A 17715-nucleotide genomic window follows, 5' to 3' on the forward strand; every position below is an offset into this window, starting at 1 on the left:
AAAATACGTCGAAAATTATAAAAGTGGTTTCTTAATTTCACATTATTTGCAAATAAATGTCATGCGACTAAATTCAATTCAGCGTTATTATAAAGATAAAGACGACTCGCAACGACATCGTGATCGATATGATTTCTATTAGAAATCATAAGCTTGAAATAGCCATAGGAATTATGTCGAAATGACCAAAGCTATCTTGAAAACACGTTATGACTAAATAGACAGTGCCGTAGAGTTACTGATTAGTAAAGGCACTTTAAATTGACAAATATTCCGCTTGCGACTAAACTCTTAAATATTTTAATAAACAATGAGAAAATACATTATTTAATATCAATTGTATGTATCGTATACCCACTGTACGTATACAGATCATTTTCAGCAACAGTCTGAATGATCAACTATTCATTACCCGTATACAGTAACGTCCAACTGAAGTGCAACACTTGAATTTTTGTATATTTCTGTGAAATTATGACAGATTTCGAAAAACCAAAGACATATCTTTTAGGAAATTTCCTTCCCGTTCGAATGGTAAAGGGTTTATCCCGATCGAATACAAAATGGCCGAATGGCAGGGGTTGGGTGGAAAGGTGCATTTTGGGACTTTTTGAAAAGTTCGAGAACTAGTAGTTCGGGAAGGAAATTCATATTTCTTAATATGGCACGAGAGAGAGAGGGACAATTGCTCGGCGCGCGTGGTACGGTAGTAGTCCCCCGAGTGCCTCGAGCGGAACTCGCAAAATTTAGGCAAAATTTAGTTCTCGAACTTTTCAAAAAGTCCCAAAATGCCTTATGAATTCATCAACAGGTCCATTCGAATTAAAAAAAAAAGAAGACTACCGCATAGCTTGAGGCAGCCGTCAGACATTAAATTAGATGTTTAACGAATGACCCGAAAATAAGTTCCAAATAAATCATTAACCGTACTAAGTACGTTCTCTTAAATATTTGTATAATTGACCAAAAAGAGAAATTAATTTTTAAAAATCATTCTGACAAGCAACAAAAACAATCTTAACGTAATGCACTTTTATTCTTATTTTTCACTCCGTAAAGATCGCTACTTTCACGGGATATATTAACGTGTCTCGCAATAAAGCCAAGAATTTCAGAGACTTATCACACAGATCTAAGCGATATTTTGTTCCTGTTTATCTTAAGATAAACAGGAAAGATAATTGTACTATTTACGTACAGTAAAACTCATCAACTGTGTAATTATCGATAAATACGTGCTACTTACGTACAGTACTGTCAGTTAACATTCGTACGTTCAGCCAGGTCGATAAATCGTAAACTGCAATACCGACAGCGTAAAGGTGTAAGTTCATACAGTAATACGACATACAGGAGTTTAAAAAACGATCAAATCGGTAATTGACGGTCTTAGTAAAAACTGAACAAGTCCTAGAGACAGAATTTGGCTACTGTATGACTTCGAAGTCCATAAAAAAAAAAACGCACAAAACGATTTTACGAAGTCATACAACAAAAATATGAGAATCCACCTTCTCACTTGTTTATTATTGTATACAGACTACCTAATAAATATAAAGAGCGTCTCTGCTGTGAATTTGTATAACTATAACGTGCACCTTTCACAAAGATCCAGTTGTTTAACATTAAACCTACCGACAATTTTTTATAAACATAGTTTTCGCTTTAAAACGGACAAATGACCGCTCTATAGTAGGTCTAGTGTTTTAAATATCAAATATTTGTTGGTCGCGCCTAGAAATCAGTACACGATTTTAATAGAGTGGGCTCATAATCGCCAATTTCTAAGAAAAGATACTTGAGGGACACGCGTGATGTTAATTCGATTGCGTAATGCGCACGTGTAACGTGATGACCTAAAGATATATTACATTCAGTGTTTAAAGATGGCCGTGGCTTAAGGTACAACCGGTTTTAAAGAAGGCGAAGGTTTCCGCGAACAGCGGAAATCGTTTTGACGTGGGCGAATAAAAGTTATAAGTGAAAATGACAATTTTTCATATTTAAATGATATCAAAGTTACAATGACTTACCGTGATGATTTTTTGTTTTGGGAAAATTATATATATCCAAGTAAGGAGTTATTACAGTTTTCTATAGACTACACTGTATCCGCTATCCACTTTGACCTCACTCGTATTATGTACGACCTCAATGACTCTCCTGCATACGATTACCGACGGTAACGTTAGACTAGTACGCTTATGAGAAATTTTGAATAAATATATGCTTGGACGACTTTATTGGCTCTCAAGGAAGCGTGGCTTCCTTCACGTCCACTCACAAGTCACAGACAGATCAGACACTGTCACTTCTCTGCCGCCAATAGCGATAACTGACTAGAGTCGTGCTGGCTGACTTGACGATAACAAGAACGGTGAGTTTGCTTTGTACAGTCTAACGCAGCGTAATTGTTGTAAGATTTCGCCGTGACTTTTCAGGGATGAAAAATTTGCATTAATTATTTAATTCGACGATCTATTATGCAGTGCGGATTGGAATGAATTGGAGACTGCCAATTACAATGAATAATTGCTAATGCAATATATACGGATTGTGTTTGACAGCCAGATGTCAGATACGCGTCCTGATGATAACCGGATTACCAATGTAGTAGGTAAAATTGAGATATTACATTTAGATATTAAAATATGATAACGTATCGAACTTGAGATAATATTTTTTTTCTACATTTATTATAATTATTGACGATTAATCACCAACATGGATAATATGCTTTTATGGAGAATAAATCTATGATTTGTTTATAAAAAATAATTATCGCATGTTTTACCGCGATTATCATATTGATACGTTTCTTTTGAAACACGGTAATGGGTATTGTTGTCCTTCGAAAATAGTTTTTTTTTTTTAATTTTATTAGGAAAAAAAGAATGCGATACCTCAAAATTATTTTATCATAGTCGTCACCGTTCAGTTTTTTATTTATTCGTGTTTCCTTAACGATACCCCACAGTGACGTATAATACGGCTGTGTTAATTGTCGGCCTAATGGAACATGACACTTAAGGTAGATCCTTGTACGGTTGTAAGTAAACATTGTATAATAAATATTGCGTCACGCTACACATGTACTTATACTGCATCGAATTAAATGATAAGGAAGAATTCGATTGTAAAATTTAAAACTCGACGAGCAGACAACGAGATGGCACGATAAGCAGCAAACACGGACGTTTTTGCGTTTCACATAAATCTATTATATAATCGATATCGATTTTCCCGGAACTTCGGTAATTATTTACGTAGACGCCTAGTTATTAAAGGTACGAGGGGCATCTGTGATTTACTAATAGGAAAATCCCAGGCGGATATTATTTACGTGCGTTATGGCTGTGCGTTGCCTCCGGATCTAACATACATATGTCAAGCTTGTAATTAGACGTACGCTTATTGACGGAATAATCAGACATTCCGCTAAGCACGTAGGGAATTCGTGAAAAAAAAAACTTTCTGCACAAATCAGTATCTTTATACATAAGCACATCCGACGTAACCATAGGTCTTTACAAATGCTTCTACGTAACATAGGAAACTATGGGACTGTGATTTTTATCCATATCTTCGAACATTAGTATAATTTGCTTTATAAACTGTGTCGTAACAAGGAGTACTTACATTGTCTATTATTAAATGAGTCAAATCCAATTCTTGAGTATAACCAAGAAGTACGTATGCTTGATTCTTAAAAGATACTGCTGAGGATGATGATGTATCTACTAGTATAATGCTGTTTCTTATTGAACAATTTTCCCTCCGCTATTATTCTCGAAGAGATAATGCAGTAAATCACGATGGGCGTCTGTCTGCTATCTTTATAACGGCTTTTATTATTTACAATGCTATTCCGCGGTACGAAATTATCTCTGATAGTACGGTTTTTCACCGCGACAAAAATAGAGCGACATATTACAAGAGGATCAAAGATTACGTATCCAACAGAGATCAGTAGGGAGATGCACAACGCTACGGTTTTAGGTGATACCAAAAACGTGGCGCTAAATCGTAGCGGCGAGTCCGGGAATAGAATATCGTGATCATCGCCTCCGTCGATAATGCATATCCCGTCGTAGCCGAGCTGAACGTGATCACGAACGGGTAGCCTGGCGGGCAGAGTCCTCCGCTACGTATCGCTGGTTCCCAAAGCAACACTTGGAACGAGACAACTCATCGGATATAGCCTAAATACTTTTTTTCTTTGCAATCCTAAATTCGATCGCACAGTGTAAGCTCGGTAAGTTTAATATGACAAAAGCAAGCAACTCACGTCTGCCTGCACTGAAGCGTATGATGCCACAAGCATATTTAATAAATATTTTACCGATGTTGCGTAGCAGAACGATTGTTGAAACCTATCAGGAACTGTAGAACTTCTCGAGAACTATTGAAAAAGCCTATTGTTGAATCATTTTCAAGAGATTTTATAAAAGTGCGGTGCTGGAGCTGACATCCGTGTAGCACCTCCATTTTTGTAATGTTAATATAATATGTATTATATGTATTAATATAATATGTATAAATATGTATTTTAATAGAGAGTCCACAGTGTTCTTCTCTCGTCGGTGCGCTATAAACGCGGAATTGGCAAAATCCAGAAGACTCGCGTGGACGAGGAAAAATTATTTAGTACGCAGCAGAATCTGCGGTTGATCACTCGGAAACAAGTATAGCTGGAAATATAGTCAGACACTACCGCGCAGCATGGGAAATGACGATACAGGCTGATCGGTGCACGGCAATTGTTCGCATTTCAGGATATCGTTGACGCGATATCGTTGAAGAGTATAGTCTCTAGTATATCTCCACTGCGTTCCATCGCTTGTACCTTCATAGTTTCCTTTTAAATTCAATATTAGTGCGTAGCAGGTGCAGGGTCTAGACACCATTTTTTCGAGTTTTTCAAAAAAGTTGTAGGTAGTATAGTTATAAGTTTCTTCCTTTCTTCCTTTTTTTTTACTCACCATAAACATTTATGTAAGCGGTTATGCTGAAAGCCTTAAATTTGCTATACTCAGCGGATACCGGAAGTAGTGCATAGATCTGACTTATATTTATGTGAGATTTTGGTGATGCATTTGGAAAGTGTTCCCATGTTGCGCGGTAGTGTCTGACTATATTTCCAGCTATACTTGTTTCCGAGTAATCAACCGCAGATTCTGCTGCGTACTAAATAATTTTTCCTCGTCCACGCGAGTCTTCTGGATTTTGCCAATTCCGCGTTTATAGCGCACCGACGAGAGAAGAACACTGTGGACTCTCTATTAAAATACATATTTATACATATTATATTAATACATATAATACATATTATATTAACATTACAAAAATGGAGGTGCTACACGGATGTCAGCTCCAGCATCGCACTTTTTTAAAATCTCTTGAAAATGATTCAACAATAGGCTTTTTCAATAGTTCTCGAAAAGTTCTACAGTTCCTGATAGGTTTCAACAATCGTTCTGCTACGCAACATCGGTAAAATATGTATTAAATATGCTTGTGGCATCATACGCTTCAGTGCAGGCAGACGTGAGTTGCTTGCTTTTGTCATATTAAACTTACCGAGCTCACACTGTGCGATCGAATTTAGGATTGCAAAGAAATAAAGTATTTAGGCTATATCCAATGAGTTGTCTCGTTCCAAGTGTTGCTTTGGGAACCAGCGATAAGTAGCGGAGGACTCTGCCCGCCAGGCTACCCGTTCGTGATCACGTTCAGCTCGGCTACGACGGGATATGCATTATCGACGAAGGCGATGATCACGATATTCTATTCCCGGACTCGCCGCTACGATTTAGCGCCACGTTTTTGGTATCACCTAAAACCGTAGCGTTGTGCATCTCCCTACTGATCTCTGTATCGAATTAGACATTTGATGACTTGGCAAGGCTGCCATTTATACTTGGCTAAAGTGGCGCTATCTGTTTGCATCGTATGAAACTTGAAGGAGCATGATATCTCATCGACGTGACAGTAAAAAACTGTTTTATCGGCACACTTAAAAAATTACTACCGATAAAGAAGAAATCCGTTGATAACATTGGAAATATGAATAAACGGATATTCCTTTTCTTTGCTCTATCACGATTAAATACCTCATATATTCGTACTTTGTTCTTATCTTTACCAAACCATATATGTTTATATGATACTGCATTCATATATCGTCTTAAATGTCACTTGGCCATATTAATAGAGAATTAAAATTCTGATAGTTAAGAAGGAAACGTAAAAATGATTTTGATGTCGTTTAAAAAAATATCGTCTTATCCTAGACAAGAAATAGATGTGATTTAAATTATATATAAACATGGGATATCATTCCGAAAGTCAACAGTCTGTTGCTCTCGTTTAACAGACGATCCAAAATATAAGATGTAAGTTATTTTTACAAAGATCGTTTGCATCACTTCACGACCTTGAATGAACTTTCCGAAATACCTACCTTGAAATTATTACCAGAAAGAACATCGCGACGTACATAAAAAATCGTCCGAACACTCTGAACGTGGTGAAATGTACAAAAAAATATATCCTAGCAACTCGTCTAAAACTTGCACTACTGTCTCTTTCAAGTTCACTCATTCTTACTTCTCTCAATTGAATCCTATATGAGTGATCCGAGTGAAATATACAGCTTGATCTAAATTCGTTCAGGATAAACAAGTTTACCAGGTCAATCCCTAAGATTGCGTACGTAGATGAAACGGCGCACAATCATTGGAAGTTCCCAGTGAAGAAGGCTGGTCGTTAATTTGGTACAGGGCTTTCAAAAGACGACCTGATTCACGGGAACTCAGCATGACTCGATGACCGAATTGGTAACTATCCGCGTGACCGAAGATACCAGAAGCTCCCATAATTTTCCTACCCTGAGCTTTAAGACTGTGTCTGATGCCAAGCGCAGCTTGAAAAGCTTGCCGGGTAACGCCAGGAAATTCTGCGAAGACTGTACGAACAAAGGAACCGTGTCAACTTACCGAAACGTGCAAACAAAATGATACTGTAGTGAATCGCACGACTGGCAAAACTTTCTAGAGCATAAATAAGTGAACTTGAGAGAACGGCGAATGAAGCAGTAGCGAATTTCATGGATAGCATTAAATTCCATTTTCTGTATTTCCTTAGTGGCACCGCATTGCTTCTACGAGTCGTCGCGCTACGTAGACGCCTGAGTGAATGCAAATTCGAGCGGCCATTCGACTTACGCATTGCTGACGTAGGATGAAGCTATGCTGATGATCGTTTTCTATACGTACCTGAAACAGAGAATTTGTATACCCATAAGACACGTATAATAATGAAAGTTCGCGACGTAAAAATTATTAAATAATTTTTCAAGTCATTACGTCATCGGGTACGAAGACTGCCAGCATCCTAGGCTGTTTCTTCTTCTTGCGTGCCATTCTGTTCCGATCTGCTATACCACTCAAAGATACACTTCTGTTCTTTCGATATCGAGACGAAAATTAATGAACTTGTGACGTGTCAAAGAGAGGAAAAGATGTCTGATGAGATTCTAACCTACATGTGGAGGACGAGCTTCGCGCAACGACACATTCAACTGAAAACTTATGGCGCGCTTTGAAGTCCATAAAGACGACGTTGCGCGCTACCTGTCGGCTTCAGGGTTCCTGGAGGTCATCGTTTGCATATACTTGGAATGCTGATCTATGAAAATATATGGATCCTTCTTGAACTCGAGAGGCTATTATTTCCGATATGACGACCACGTGGCGGGTTAATCGAGGCCGTCATTACGGGTTTTCTTATTTTTTTATGATAACAGAAAAACCCTCTCATATATTTCAATAACATATTGTCGACGATAAAAAAAACAACCTGTTATATATTTCAATAACGTATTGCTATTCTATATTTTCTATATTCAAGCAATAATAAGTCATTTAATCATCTACTTGTACACATATGGCACTGTGACTATACCTTTAGGTATATATTTACTTTAACCTCAATACCGTGAATGACTAAGTTTCCGTAAATTGATACAAGGCTATGGGGTTCCGCGGAAAATAACACCTTATAAGACAATCATGTGTATTACCTAAGCAATAAAAAAATTGATTATTGTTCAGGGCCATATTTGACGTTTAAATATCCTGAATATATCAGATTATATTTGTGTGATATACGTATGATAATAATCACTTAAATGGATTTGTTTACTTTATCAATTACTACACGTTTCTCTATCCTACGAAAACATATATGAGTAGTATCCGACAGCGTTACTGTTTTTTACGACATGTTTGCCACTTTAACTCGACTGTCCGTCGTGAAATTATCTCGTGACTTTGAACGATTTTTAAAGCGATAAGGACAGACGTGTCTGATTAAGTACTTAGCGTCTCTCCTTACTTGCGATACAACGTCAAATCCTGCAGCACGCTAAAGTATACATATACGTAACAGAAAGCTTGTCAAAGTATCAAGCCTTGTTTTTGTTTCTACAAACAAGTCCTGTGCAAGAAAAAGGCCAAAACTGTATAACATAGATTCATCTATTTCCAAAAATCGCGTCTGGAAGTAGTATCTGGTAAAAATTCAAGGATAGAATGTCCACTGTTTAGCGGTTAGATTTCATTGATTATTAATAAAAATATAATAAATTTCTTGCAACAATTATCTTATCCTGGCACATCAAGAAAAGCACGAGTGGCTAAAGACAAACAATTTGTACGACCTGGGCCAATGTTAAATGAGATTACGGTATTTCCAGACGTTCAAATTGATTACTTATTTCACGTATCAATCGATTATTCATAATATCGATTGCTTTTATATGGATGCATCGTACTAGAATCGAGGACGAGTGGCACGAAGTGTAATACATTTTGATCGTAAAATCAAGCCAGAATAATTGCACGGGAAAGAAATAATAAATTAAAAAAAAAAAAAGTAAAATAAACTATTCTTAAGAAATAAGCGTTACGTGTAATTATCGACGGAATTAGATCGACGGCGTGAAAGTTTACAGCGAAGGTAACGATGAAACACTCGATGGTATTACGAAAGGAATGGGCACTGTGCATAAATTAGTCTAGTAATTTACTCGTTCTTTGTAAACCAGTCTACCTTGAACATACGTTATTTCAGGATCAGTAACGCGATGTAAGAACTATTGTAGAATACGACACCTCCTAGATATTTCTGTCAATCAAAGCGGCGATTGAGAATTTTCCGATTATTTTCATTCCGACTGACAGTAGATAATACGTGAAAAATTAGCTAGGAAAAGTTTTGTTGGTAACGACAAGACTCATAGCACTCATAAGAATTGTATGAGATTCGTATCTGGCTGAGAATAGAAATAATTAGAGAAATCCTGGCTCGTATATTCTTTATCGGACACCCTGTACATAAGTGGAACAGATCGTTAGCTACCTGTAATAGGCAAACAAAAATTGAATACGCAACTAGCAAACGAACAAAGTTCATCAGTTGTAAGTGTTTTTTGACGGACTGTATTTATCAGTAGAATAACATTGAGACACCCACTTTATCACATATATATATATATATGTATTGAATTTATAAAATTCTTAATAACAATCAAGTGACAATAGGTGTTTTGAATTAAATGAAAATACCACATAGTAAAAAATCTACGCGTGTCAATAAGATGCTGTTAATCGTATATTTGTAAATTGCGCAAAATCCAATGATATGAAAAAATAAATATTTTTGATGAATATAATGATATAATTCATAAGAAAAAGTCTCTTAGAACTGTAAAATTTCACACGATTTCGTGTAATATCTCAAATGCACATTGGTCGGCACGTGGGGAGAACAAAGGAAACAAAGAAAAGCAGAAAATAAACGCAATTGATGCAGAGCAAGTGGCGCGAGGCATTCTGCCAATTGGTGAATACACTGTATATATCTATATAATGAATTTGAGATAACTTTACTATGCAAGAGTACAAAGTACCTTCTTTGTGAGTACGATAGGCATCTACTATTTATTTCGAGACCGAGCGAGTGTTTTGCGATCTTAACAAAAGGACCAGACTACTTTGCTTCAAACCAGATTTTTACAAGACACCGAATCCGCATTGGAAGTGGCGAACTGGCAAGGTCGTTAAAAACAAATGAAAGATTTTCGTCACTTGTGGATTCGCGCGTACGTAGTACAGCCAGGCTTTCTGCCAATTTCTAATGCGACATCGTGAATTGACGAGAGCAGCTCGTGGAAACAGTCAAGATACTTCCGCTTTTCTATATCGAGGAAAAGTCATGTCTACGAGACAATTCGAAGAACAATGTACATTGATATGTATATAGGTATAACGGTCGACGAGAATAAACGTTTTATTTGTACAGATGAACAACTTTCCAGGCTGATACATTAAATTAACGACAATTAAAAATATTAATATTAATTATTCAGAGCTCTTACAGTGACACGTTCTCTTGGGTTACATCCGAGTGCTATCATTTTTTTTCTTTTCTTTCACTTCAAATGATTAACATTGCTTTTCTTATCTTGATTGTTTAATTGTCCGAATAAGAGTAAAATTTTAATAATTCCGGATCTACTGGTACTTTTTAAATACAGTAAAAGTTGTTGTCAGATTTTTCATTGTATCAATTATTATTCATGGCTATTTTGCTTAGCAATGAGTAAAGACGGATGCTAAGTAATGACGGCTAATGTTTCCATATTATATACGATGATTTCATTTTTTCACCACTGATCGATGCGCCCGTAAATCATCACCCGATGATCACACGACAATAAAATTTGCAAGTTGTGCAAGGTTCGTGAAGGGCGCGTGAGAAGAAGAGCCTAGTGAATGCCCCTGACGAATGATATTCTTTATAGTTTAGATCCCTCTAAATATACACGGCCGATCTGTGGGTTTATGCGACGAGCAAGCAAGGTCACGGTCGGGCAACTAACCTATCCTAACCAGAGCGACCCACGCTTCCAGACTCCGTCCGAAACGGCCGCGTAGCGTTGCTCTCGGAGTGGTGCGTCATTTTTAATACGGAGGAGGTGGACCGGGTTGAAGTAGACTGCGGGTAAGGAGACTGGTTCTTCGTGACTAAAAAGGAGCTGGGTAAAGTGAATACGGACTGGTTACTCACGTCTTTTTCAAAGTTCGGCGCAGAGACGAGAGCACGAGTCAATTTTTACTTTCCCCACGTGGCAAATAATCCTCACCGATGTCGTCGTCGTTAACGATCCCCACAGTTAAATTTGAGACAGGATACGGAATATGGCGAGGGATCCGAAAATTCGTATCTGGGATCCTCTAGAGATGAAATTAAGGGATCTTGTATCTTTTGTTTACTTTAGGCAAACAATTATTTATGGCAATTTAAAAATTTTTTTAACGCAGTATGGCAATGCTATCGCTACTGCTAGTGCTATGTTAGGAAGCTAAGAATCCCAGGTGAAAGAAAATAAAAATGGAAAAACTGTTTTGCGGAATGACTTCCGCGGGTGCACGTACGTAGATACGGTTCACGGCCGCGAAGTGAGGTCGTGGACTTGGATATTCGCAAAATCGTCAGCACGAAGGTCTTGCGTGCTATTTTCAAACGCTGTGGGTGGACGCACAAGTGGCGTTAAAGTGATGACCTGCATCGGTTGGTTGATTTGTCGCCAGAACGTTAATTCCCCGAGATATCGAGGTCGCATCTGGTGTTATCCCTTGAGATTTTCTTTTCCCTCAGGACACCGCGGATCCCCGGTGCTCGATTATTTTTGATATCGAGGTCACTGCAAGCGAATCACGAGACCTCGTGAATTCCGTGCCACCGAGAGGTCTGACATTTTTGGTGCTCTCGGTGAATCTTCGGCTTGCGAAAAGAGGGCAATTTGATTGGTCGAGGTCAGTAGACCTCTAGGGATTGAACCCGTATTAACATTGGATGAAGGCAGGATCGTTCTATACTCAGATCACGGACAAAAGCCACACAGTGTCTAAGGTCGTATGCGCAGCTGGCACACTGATCTGGATAAGATGACGCTCGGAAAATGATTCCATAGGTTACACTGGCCTCGAGCAACCTGAATGGGCACGATCATGGCTAACTATATATTTGACATGCTAGTGGTAATAGCCGATAGTCCACCAACTAGTCAAACTGACGATCCTGACACGATGTTATAATCAAAGATTGTTTTACTGGCGAATGGAATTGCGATTGATTAACCCAGATCGATGAGTACAGATATGGGTAGCCTGTATACGCGATGACATCAAGTATACTGCAGAACGTATAATATTTGAGAACTTTCATGAAACTCGAAATACAATGAATATTGAAAGGATTAATCCAAATTTTTCATTTGGCGTATAAGATATTTTTATATGCGGGCGAGTATGAATATTTGTAATTGGACGTGACGTCGAAGAGAAAGGTGAAAGGGTGCGTAGTATTCGCCAAGGTCGCTTCAAGGTTTCAAATACGTATACGAATCAAGGCGCTTCATGCCGGTCATTTAACTCTGGGCGATTATCCAGTTCGTGGAAACGTATTGCGCCAAATCGTGGTGTGCGAAAATAAAAAAGAAAATAACAAAAAACTACAGAACCTGAGTCTGGGTACTTTGGCTATTTTTGATTTCTGCATGCCAGTGTCTCCGGGTGAAAAAAATAGTGCCCCTGCCAGAATGACTATTTACGTGACGTTAATTTTATTTTTATTCTATTTTCTTTCCTTCTGGCTGTGCATCAAGCGCGTTATCAGAATTAATGTATCCTGTACGCTTGCCTTGTAATTGTAAGTCAGAGCACCATCTATTTTTTGGGTCCCTGTTTAACGAAGACCAATGTTTCAGTCGTAATACCGGAAGGGTCATTGAGTTCATTATTAGTTAAGTCGTCCATGTTGATTTTTATAGGGACAGTCTTATATATACCGGATAGACATTCATTATTCGGTACAAACATCCCTCCTTTGCTCCAATCGCGCTATTGGGATTGTGAAAGAAAAAAATATTTGTCAATTTCGTGACATCTATTTACACCATTTTACATCTCGTAAAGTGCCAAACAAGTGATAAGGGATCAAAAGTGCGATAGTATCATATGACATTGTTTCTGCATCGTATTAGAGCGTAGATATAGTGAGATCATGCCTTCAAGATATTTTTATAATCGAGCAGTCATGAAATGAAATTATTTCTCTCTTTTAATATATTTTATGAATTTACATACATATTTCATACGAATATATCATTGGTGAAATAAAACCGCCAGGAAGATGAACATATATATATATATATTGAGTAGAACTCATTTTTGCCAATAACTATCAATGCTGTGACCGAGTATTTTGGAAAGATAAGTAAAGTAAATTTGTACGTCGTATGAGGATTATTAACTTAACGGTAGAATATGGTATGCAACATGTGGTTGGAATTTTTGTACTGTACTCTTTCACTTTAAGAATATGTGCAAAGCTAGATGTTTCTGGAATCTCCATAAGAACTTATATTCATATACTATAAAAAGTAAGTCATTAAAGAAACTATAAAAGTTGCTGTTCTATTCGTATCAGTTTCATATTAATCTCTACTGGATAGTCTTGTCAAAAAAGATTTTTTTTCTATTCACTGTGTATATTTAGGCTTTTTGCACATGCGTAAATAGTGTTTCGGACGTTTATTTATTTTGTAGACTTGTATAAACTGTTAAAATTCATGGAAGAAGTACCTCTTGGGTGAGCTCTGCAGCACCGACAGGTTCTGTAGGCGTTTCTGAAGAGTCAGGTGTATCAGACGATGTCATATTCCTAGATGGGTCATTAGATGTAGGCATGCTAGGCCCAGCCACAGCGATGTTTCTCCCAGCATCTTCGATATTTAGCAAGTATGCATGAATATTATTCTGAGCAGAATTTAGCCGGTTGTATCGACCTAGCGAGTTTAAGTCTTCGAATAAATCTCTCTCATAGTTAAGCAGCACCGAGTCCAGGTTCTTTGGATGTACATATGTAGGACGATGCACAATGGTATGAGCATCAGTATGCCACCCAGATCCATTGTTAAGATCCAATGATCCTACTCCAATTGTTTGAATATCCAATCCTAGATAGGCATCTGGATCGACACGAAGTAGCGAGAGCAGCAATGCCAGCTGCAAAAGCTCTTCTCGGTATAGTTTCTTCAGGCACAACATTTTGACGCACTACCTTAGTCCAACTTTTATCACAGATATTTTCCTTCACTCTCAAATAATTTTTCTAGGTTATATGCAGTTGTCACAGTGGCTTCACTTTGATGTTAAGTACAAAAAGCAGGTCAAACATTGTAGAAGATAAGGGTATGCACTGTGTTGCAAAGTTCTTATACCACAGTCTCAAATGTCCATATCCACTTTCAATCAAATGTTCATTGTCTCGAAAGACAAACCACTACACCAAGTACATCACTGATCACAAAAAAGTTTAAATCACATGAAAAACCGGTCTGGGTGTTGACAACTACTCCATTTTGAGGTTATCAAGATTTCGTTACTCCAATCGCTCCAATCTACAAGATATTGTCACAATCACACAAGATACGCAAAAAAGAGTATAATCAGCAGACTCGAGAGACAACCGTACACCAGGACTGTCAGTTGAGAAATAAAGACGTAGAGTTCTTCTTCGTCGGGTATAGGTCAGTTACACGGGTATAAAAATAACCTCAAAACACACGGGCCACGTCAAACTCCCGTGCACTCGGTGTAGGCTCGCGCAAGCGATAAAACGGGAATCTGCAAACCCACGTTATGATTATCTAGAATCACGTTGATTGCTTCACTGTCAGTGACACTGTAGCTGCATTCTTAAAAATCTTTTAAAATTACACGAACTTGCTGAGGGATGACAGTTCACGCATACCCCGTCTAAATACATGTGCTCCAATCCTCGTATATCCTCGAGGCTCGTTATGGACGCAATTTATCATTCACATTAAATCATTTTCGTTTCAATAACATCGGCGAAAATTATTTCACGAAATTACAACTTATGCAATAATTGTATATTTTTCACGGAGAATCGAAACGTACACCTTGCTGGGAAAGATCGCTCGGAATATGTGACTCAGCATTCACTTTGGCAACGTTGTGTCTCAGGGCCGTAACAACTGCACTTTTCTCTTCGGACTTTTTGCCGCCAATCAACAATCTTCCCCACTGGATACTTATCGATGCATATACATATAAGCAAGTTTCTTAGCTCTACTATCGCGGGATTTCCTTGGTGGTACCAAGTATGTGATCAAGTTGGTACCGACTGATGGATGACATCGACTGGTCACACCAGACTAGTAGCGCTGAACGTTGTTTTTACTGATTTTTAAACGAGTCTCGAATGACAAGCTGTTTTAGACTTCACAGTGAATATGCAAAACGTGCTATCACTATATATTTTGAGATAGGTGTGTAGAACGATAAGGCAGTCTTTAGCAGTCATATAAATCGATTCTATAGAGAGACTTACATAATCGTTATTGAGTGTCACGTTATTTGAATGCGTTCACATTATTGTAAAAATGTATCCGATTGCGTAAGATTGTGCAAGATTTTGATATGTAACCGAATGATTTTCTACTACTCTTAGTTTGAGAAATTTTCTACAATGTCTTTACTTATTATATTATCAGGCGATATAAAGATTTCTAAAATATGGAGAAATCGAATCATTTATGTTTTGAAATGTGGTTATCGGTTAACCTAAATAGTATATATGCCGTAACATTGGAATCGAACGTAAATTTCTGTTAGTTCCGTTACCTTATTTAATTTCTCCAAAGAATATTACATTAATGTAAAGTTTATAGAAAGTCTGTAAGTATTTTTAGCGAAATCTATGTTAAAGGTAAAAATCATTTAACGAAAAATCGAACTTGATTCGCACGGTGGTAGAAAGTAATCGTCCGACTAAACATTCTTAAAAACGTCTAGGATGGAATCTTTATATGCTCAACTAGAACCTTAATATGGTAACTACGTATGTGTTTCTAGAGGTTCGTGGGTTAAGGTTGCTCGCAGCTATTCTATGTGCACACGTATGTACATACAGCGATGACGTCAAACCGGGGAAAGTTTTAAAATCATATTCTTCTTTATTTTAAGTTCGACAAAGTTTATGTTAATCCAGTTTTTGTATCAACTTTATTTCAATTTATGAAATGTCGAAATATGAAGAAAAACTTACAAAACTGAAACAAGCGTAATAGCGGATTCTATAGCTATCTTAAAGGTCTATAAGTAAAAAAGATCGTTAACACGCTATTTTCGATGAAAGGTCTCTTTTTAATTCTGAATTAGTCAGCTTTTCAGTGATTTACCTATAAATAATTAAGAATCATTTTAAGCTGTCACGACAACTAATAGCTTCAAGATTGAAATCGTACAACTTCAAAGTATATAAAAAATAAAATTCTAAAATTCCTGTAAGCAATAGAGCGAGATACAATCATACTCACAGTGCTGTCTGAATTTAGGAACGTACCCGTATTCTACTGGTTACGACTGGAGAACCATTACGTATTATCGATAAGGTAGAACTCGCTGTATTATCATAGATAATTCGGTCGGTAATAGAAAATAGTGAATTATCACGACCCAATTCTCAAGGTAAAGCGAATGTGCTGCGCCAATTTTCCAAATTTCCCCACAGACAATCCAACTTTTTAGCCACAAACATTAATGATTTATAGATGTATAAGTCAAACTGAACACCATAAATGATCAGCTCAATACGTAATCACTTCTACGTGAACTTTGCTCATGGCCATATACATCACAACAGCGTTGCCGCACTTAATCTCACATACGGAATGATGACACTAATTTTTAATCAACGAAATTTTCTCTTACCTTACAAATTGTTGGTACAGTTTTATCAACAGGTGGATCAATTTCAGGTAAAAGTTCCATCATCCGAGGAAGATCTTCTGTTTCCATCATTTTTCCACTACGTTGTAACCACACAGGATTTCACAAATTTTATCTCGTGATATTCTCACGCAGCCGAAGTAACTATCACTCAGCCAAAGGCCATCGAATTTATTGCGGACGATGTGCGTGATCAGTAAAAGTCAACGATGACGAATAGCACTAAGTTTGTTGTATATTCCTGGTACACAATATAACAAAACACAAGAAGTTTATTCGTAATTCACAGTCATTATTACCCCTTGATAGATTAATAATTTTGCGAAGGCTAATAGCTGTTGCGCGACATGGGTGCTCCCACCAGTTTATAATTATACACACGACGTCACCGCGTGATCTAAGTTTGAATGCAGCGCGCGTTTTTCGCTTCAAAATTCCTACGACATGGATTTATCCCTTTTCCGGTATATCACTATGCGCAGTGGTGTAGCGCACTAGTCTCTTCTTTACCGTCTTTTTATCCTTGTACAACACGTTCGTAACACCCTCTATCCCAAGTTGCCGCAACGTAAACTAAACTTTCGCGGATGTGAGAATTAACACGAGATGGAAACTGCGCGTCTTGTTTCTGTCGACGTTTGGGTTATTAATCCCGGAGTGACGTCAGTCACTGTGGATAGTTATACTTAAGAGACCAAGTAGGAATGGTAGGATCCGAGCGAACATTCTAATTTGCTGTAACGGCTTGGCTTCGGAGAATTTCACATTCCGATTGAGTAATTTTTTAAAATTCTTCTGTTTCAGGTGAACAGGTATTTTACAGGCTGAT

General features: G+C 37.6%; 2 protein-coding genes across 9 annotated transcripts in view; one reads left to right on the forward strand and one right to left on the reverse strand.

Annotated features, from left to right (window-relative positions):
* LOC107263030 (segmentation protein cap'n'collar) overlaps positions 1 to 17392 on the reverse strand; it is a 96623-nt gene extending 79231 nt beyond the window's left edge. Inside the window, exon 1 of one of the 7 annotated variants that reach the window (XM_015729816.2) lies at positions 13713 to 15274. In XM_015729816.2, the coding sequence (XP_015585302.1) occupies positions 13713 to 14177 (465 nt within the window). In that variant the 5' untranslated portion in view covers positions 14178 to 15274. Of the gene's footprint in view, positions 1 to 2033; positions 2205 to 3639; positions 3779 to 7367; positions 7581 to 10441; positions 10496 to 13712; positions 15275 to 16868 lie in introns of those variants that run through there. The other 6 variants (XM_015729817.1, XM_025080392.1, XM_015729819.2 and 3 more) reach the window with 6 other exon arrangements.
* Positions 2268 to 17715, forward strand: part of LOC107263046 (high affinity copper uptake protein 1) — a 34979-nt gene continuing 19531 nt past the window's right edge. The window contains exons 1-2 of one of the 2 annotated variants that reach the window (XM_015729840.2): positions 2268 to 2377; positions 2442 to 2613. In XM_015729840.2, coding sequence (XP_015585326.1) covers positions 2539 to 2613 — 75 coding nt within the window. In that variant the 5' untranslated portion in view covers positions 2268 to 2377; positions 2442 to 2538. The remainder of the gene's footprint in view (positions 2378 to 2441; positions 2614 to 17715) is intronic. The other variant, XM_015729839.2, reaches the window with a different exon arrangement.

The sequence above is a fragment of the Cephus cinctus genome, unplaced genomic scaffold (assembly GCF_000341935.2).
Source record: "Cephus cinctus unplaced genomic scaffold, Ccin1 Ccin1_scaffold0132, whole genome shotgun sequence".
Classification (NCBI taxonomy): Eukaryota; Metazoa; Arthropoda; class Insecta; order Hymenoptera; family Cephidae; genus Cephus; species Cephus cinctus.